This window comes from Aptenodytes forsteri, unplaced genomic scaffold, assembly GCF_000699145.1.
Source record: "Aptenodytes forsteri isolate BGI_AS27 unplaced genomic scaffold, ASM69914v1 Scaffold112, whole genome shotgun sequence".
NCBI classification, from domain to species: Eukaryota; Metazoa; Chordata; class Aves; order Sphenisciformes; family Spheniscidae; genus Aptenodytes; species Aptenodytes forsteri.
The window spans coordinates 1,002,644-1,009,072 of NW_008794883.1; the positions used below are offsets into that span (position 1 = coordinate 1,002,644).

A 6,429-nucleotide genomic window follows, 5' to 3' on the forward strand; every position below is an offset into this window, starting at 1 on the left:
GCATGAGCTTTATTCTCTGCAAAGTCAATGCTGCCAAGGAAATAAAGAAAAATGTTGTAACACCTATTTTGAAATGGCCTCTGAAGAAGAGGCACCTAATACAGACCATTATGTTTATAAATTACTTGCATAGACTTTCTGAATTCTTCTACTTAGTATGAATTCCACTTCTAATTGCTCACAAACTGAGTCAGATAGACTTTAGAATTCATTGTGGCAGCTGAAATACTTTGAAATACTTGAAATGGTTGAGAAAACACCAGGTTACAGTAAAAAAAGAAAAAAAAAAAAAGCTGGGGGGGGAGGAGAGTAAGCTGCTACTAACACTGTTACCAGGGTTTTATCTTTCAAAGGTACAACTTTTTCTACAATTATACTTGAATCTCTAATAACTTGAATGCTTCCACAAGCATTAAGCCTTACCTCAGATTCATCCCTTTGATCATTGTTTTCTTCCTCTTGGCCACCATTTTTAGGCATATAAGCCATCTTCAGTCTCAAGAAACCCTTTACACGAGATTTGTGGCTAGAAGACAAGAAGGTACATTGCATTCAACAACCCTTAAGTAGCTGCAAATAACAAACCTTGAAGTAAGAAATGTTTTAAAACACAAAGGTCCTCTCTCTCACCTTCTTGGTCTGAGAAGGAAATCCTTAAATGTGTATGGCCTTTCCATGGTTGGGTCTTCAGTCTATAAGCATTTAAGAAAATAGCAAATTAAAGGGCTTGCCCACAAGTACAGACACATGTAAAGAACATTCACATCACAGATGCAGTAGAAATGCTAGAGAAGACGTTTAAATAACGAAGTTATAGCAGGCAGACTTCTCTACCAGTGTGTTACCGTTAGATGTTAATGTACAGTTGCAGAAACAGTCCACTAGATGTCACTGCAAATATCAGTGATGGGCTGAGCCAAGCCTCATTGGTAAGTGCACACAACATTCACAATTCAGAAAAAGGTGGAAAAGACCAACTAAACAAACCCCTCCCAACTTTTTCCAGTCACCCAACAGCAGTGTCAGAAAAGGTTGAATCCATTTCGAAGGGGTATTTTTTTTGCACATTAGAAAGCGATGAAATACAACTCCTCCTCAAGTGGGCTTTCATTTTTTTATTTCAAAGCTGTTGAGACTTTCAAAAATAATTAAAGACTTCGAAATCCTTTATGAAGTACCTAAGTAATATTATCAGGCTGACAGATTACATCTTCTGATTGCCATTTACTTGTAAATTTCATAAAGCCTTAAATCTTGAAAACTTTCTATTACAGGAGAATTCCAGCTTTCTTATCAAGTAATTTACATCCTTCCTGTCTGCGAGAACATGGATGATATAGGTACAAAACTAGGAATTTAAAATTGACAAGGTAAATAAGAGAATCAGAAATCCATATACATACTTAATCTGTTGATTGTTTGGGGTACTTTATTCTAATCAATCGTACGATTTGGGCTGACAAAATTGGAAGCATGAACTGTGTTACACTGAAAGAGTAAGCACATTATCATACACACTCCAGTAAGACTAAAGATTTAGTACCTCAGATTAACACCAAACCTCCTCAAAACGAGCACAAAGTCAGTGGGTACTTCTCAGAATGCTGCACCCATCTGCCATCCACTAAAAAAATGATACTGTATCTGTAAATCCCTTTCCCAGTCCTATCCCTACAAACAGGAAGACTTCTCGAGTCCAATTCTTTAACTAAACCTTTCTAAACGCAGAATAATCTAACTCCCAGACTATTATTCATTAAAAGCTTTGTTATCTGTTGTATCTCAAAGTCAAGAATTTAAAAATCAATCCCAACTTATCATCTCAGGTATTATATCAAATACCATACAGACTTTCACTGAATGAACACACATCCTGCAAGGCATTTCCTGCATTGAGCGTCCACTTAATCTGAGAGACAGACTTCCCATTTTTTCAGAGAGATAGTAGATTTTAACCAAATCAACAGGACATCAAAGCATGCATGATTAAGAAGTACTGCTTTTCAGTACTCAACTGTAAGTAACGTACACAAAATAAGAAGCTGTATATTTTAACCAAATTTTGTAGATGGTAATTAGATAGTATTAGAGAAAACAAGGATTTTTACAAACAAATCAGCAGTATAGCTAGAATGAGAAAGCAAACATTTGTTAATAAATACACCATGATGTCTCTTATTAAGGTACGGGAAGGATGAATGAGGAAAATATCGATTAGAACATAAAGATATACAGTATGTTTCCCTGAGCATCAAATTAGTACACACACCTTAATAAGCATTTAAATAACTAATTATAACAGAGTATGAGAACACACCCAGGCAGGTAGGTAAGCACCCTGCGGAGACACTGCTACGTTACAGCTATAGAAAGAATGACTGTTCTGAGATACGTATTGCAAATTTTCCCAGAAGAATTTTTTTTTTCTGAGAAGATGGAGAGTGAGGAAGGATTTTGTACAGGAATCACATTCACTTTCTAGTGAGCCTAGAAGAAATGGGAAGCTCTGGACTGCAAAATTTCATCATTTTAGCATAATGGATTTTATTCGTCAATGGCAGTTAAGTAGCTGAACAAGGAAATTTTACAATCTTGGATTTTCTATGTAAAGGCAGTAGAAGACTTTAAAATAATTTGAAAAAGTTTAGCATTCCACAAATATGAGCTAGAAAGGGATATGCACGCTCATGTTCTATGTAAGTCCCCAGTGAGAGGAGAGTTGTTCTCTTCCTACAGAATATGGAAGGAAAACAAAAAGCCGCTAATTCCTCAAAACAGCTCACAGAAAGTGTGTGACATGTCTATAGCTCTATCGCAAATCTTGCTGATTATTTTTCATTATTAAAAATAATGTTTACTAAAAAGGAACTTTAATATACTACCTGACTCTGCAAAATAGGCATGCACTAATACATCCCTCATCATTTTATATTTCATAGTACATTTTTTTCAAGACACATAGCTTAATGCTGGAGGACTTCTTCTATAGTTATGTACAGGCTATTTAGATAATGTCTGTGCATATGGATACATCTAAATGGAAATATACACACAACTACGGATAAAATAATATGACATGAGCTCATATGAGAATGGAATGATGCATTTTTCATCAGAATACATTTCTGATCGCTCCATCATATTTTTCAACTATTATAGTTTATAAGCCAACAACAGTGTTATGACTCAAGATCAACTGTAACAGACATATCTAAATAAGCATCACTGTGAAAGTCATTACAAAGCCATTTTCCTCCTACAATAACATCCAGCAATAGCAAGAAGTCAAATTCAGGCACAAATAGCAACAGTCATGCTAAAATTGACACCTTATTTTGATGTAAACATTTTCAATAACTTCCATCATTCCCATGTTCACCCATTCAAATACATAAAAAACCCCTCCAAGTTCACAGAAGTGAGATTAAATGTATAACATTTAAAAAATATTAACTACATCCAAACAATGTTAGTCACCCAAAACATTACACAATATGAGAAAACACTTATAACCAAGCATAAAACAATCACTATAAATATATACATATATATGCATATATGTAGAATTTACTAGAAAACTTTGTGAAGTAGAAAGTATATTTTTTTACTATTTACAAAGAAGATGAAAACAACTGCAGCGTTTCATAGTTTTTGTGCCCTGTGACCTAACTTCAGTTCTTTCATCAGTGATTGAATTCAGCTTTGAAGCACAGGGTGAAGTACAATATCAGTACAAAAAGACAAAAGAAATGCTTTTTTGGCACAAACATTATCTGCTAAGTTAATTTTGGATTTTTGTCTACTAAGTAAAAAAAAGAAAGACCATACAGCAGTACTGAAAAACTGAAACTGAAGCAAATCTACCCATGAAATAAAGAATTCATTTTTACTTATCTTTGAAAATCGTTTTGACTGAGGCCTTTGCAGCATGGGAAGGTAGTATTACAGACATACACCTAGCATCGTGTAAAGTAAGTTTTCTAAGCAATATATGGACTTTATCTGCCGTGGGCTCAAATTGAGGTTAACTTCAAGCTTCATACAATTTGAATGCCATATGGACCCTCTTTGTTCGACCACTTCACCTTCTTTGATGGCAGGCTCTGTGTAAAATAATTCCTCATGAAATACCCAACATCACCGATGTCATTTAAAAAAAACTTGATTTTTAGCTATCTGTCTTTTTCAGTACAGCATCCCTACAGAATCTCCAACACAGCACAATGTCTTCAGCCTTTTCAGCAGTTTCCAATAGAAACAGATTTCATGAGGGTCCATCAACTGAAAGCAGAGAAAACAGACCTCTCGCTTAGACTTTTTCAGTGAAAAAGTCTGGCAGTGGAAGCTTGAACGCACTGGAGCCAGTAACAATTCTGCCCCTGTCTTTATTGGACTATGATTACATTTAGGACAGTATTTACTAGTCTCTGAATGTTGAGCATCCTCCGTAGACAGATTATATGCACGATCTATAAAAACCTGAAGATGGAGTTTCACATCATGATTTACAGCCAGCCAGTGCTATGTCAATTCTATGCTCGCAGAATTAAAGGAGGAGAACTCCACCCTTGATTATATAGTAAATAGAAATTCCTCTTGATTTAGGCTGGAATTTTCCTCGCTCTGTGAAGACCATGCAGAATCCTGGCTGCCAGGAGGAAACCAGACAACTGGAGATTTACAGAATTACAGAACAAGCTTTACACTTAGAATCCCTCCATTTATTAACAAAAACAAATAGAGAAAACATTATTACCCTCAAATCAAACACCTCAAATATTTGATTGTTGGCAATAAAATGATTCAAACTCTGTGTCAATTACTTTTAATTTTTTGCTATTAGAACTCTTACTGCTGGCAAAGAATTCAATTTTAGCTAAAATAATGAATATACCATATAGTTATTGCAGCCTTTTGGTTTTCCATGCATTTGCTGAAGCAGATCTGCTAAAATGAAGCTTAATCGGGCTTATCTATACCACCTGGTTTTTTGCACAAAAGGTATCTCTGACCATAGATGTGCATCCCTTCTCTATACCACCTGGTTTTTTGCACAATAGGTTTCTCTGACCATAGATGTGCATCCCTTTCCATGCACATCTGACGCAAACCAGCAGAACACACCTCTATGTCACCACTTCCAACAATAATGCAAGTTGCTAATTAAAGTCATGAGTAAGTCTTTCAGCAGCAGTGCTGAATTTAAGAGTCTCCCCTCTGGTGATTATTCCTGCCCGAAAGCCAGTACAGCTGTTTGCACTTCCATTTCATAAACTGGACCAAGGAAACATTGCAAGTTAAAAAATAAACCATCCAAAACCAACTAGTTATGAATAACGCGGATCTAGTTCACCATGTGAGCATTAGACCCAGGATAATTAAGCAAGATCTAGTTCACCGTGTGAGCATTAGACCCAGGATAATTAAGCAGGCAACAAGAGTGTGTGTGAATAAACTGCAGGGGTCTGCCCAAGCAGACACCACTGCTTTCAGAAATGTGCACTGAACTACATACCCAGGAGACAGCAATGGCAGTACCTACAAAACCTGGATTTGCATCCACAGTATGTGTGTCTACTGTGAGCGTAACCTCTCCCTCTCCTAGTCAGAGTTCATAACACGTGAGGAAAAGCAACCAGCCAGGCACACGCTGGCCCGACGCAGTGGTGTGGCAGCTCTCAGTTGATGCGCTCCAGTCATTTCACGGCTCATCTCTTATGTGAAACAGAGATGCCAGACATGAAGTTGTCACATCTCAGTAACTAAGACTATACCTATCTGTATAAAACAAACTGAGGTACCTGTACAATGATACGTTTGGTGTTTCAGAAAACATCTGTAAATAAATGACACTGAAAGCAGGCATTAACCCAAGTATTTAAACTCTTAAGTTTTAAAAAAATAGAAGTAAACCCTCCCAGTATCAGCTTTTCTAAGTTATTTGATTCGTATTTCTTTGCATATAATGCATTTAAGCTGTTTAAAATCGGGAAAACATCCAAAATACATACTTCCCTATCACACAGGAAGGGCAATAGGCACCTACATGCCTCTTACAGAAAAAAAATCTATTTATACATGTATAGACTGTAAAAGTTATATGTATGCATATTAAAAGCTATAATGTATGCTCTGACAATATCACAGCTTGTATAATTATTATTATCAATAATGTCGAATGTCAATGTCTAACGAACTTTGTCGTATGTGCTATGGCACTCATGAATATCTCACTATTTCCATTACTTAGGAGTCCTTCAGGTAAGTTTACTTTCAATCAGTAATAAATACAGTAATTTTACTCAAATTTGCTATGAAGATCAGTAATTTTATAACATTTTCAAAAGAACTGTTATTTTTGTAACTTCTTAAGATGTTGTCATGCTGGTTCAGCAGTTTCTCTGGTTTTAGTCTATGGCTATTGGCTTT

The 6,429-nt window shown here is 36.0% G+C and overlaps 1 protein-coding gene across 5 annotated transcripts in view; it reads right to left on the reverse strand.

Moving 5' to 3' along the window:
- NEDD4L (neural precursor cell expressed, developmentally down-regulated 4-like, E3 ubiquitin protein ligase) overlaps nucleotides 1-6,429 on the reverse strand; it is a 168,033-nt gene that overhangs the window by 62,872 nt on the left and 98,732 nt on the right. For all 5 annotated transcript variants that reach the window (XM_009274737.1, XM_009274736.1, XM_009274734.2 and 2 more), the window contains 2 exons: nucleotides 631-692; nucleotides 424-526 (listed from right to left, as the gene is read on the reverse strand). In XM_009274737.1, coding sequence (XP_009273012.1) covers nucleotides 424-526; nucleotides 631-677 — 150 coding nt within the window. In that variant the 5' untranslated portion in view covers nucleotides 678-692. The remainder of the gene's footprint in view (nucleotides 1-423; nucleotides 527-630; nucleotides 693-6,429) is intronic.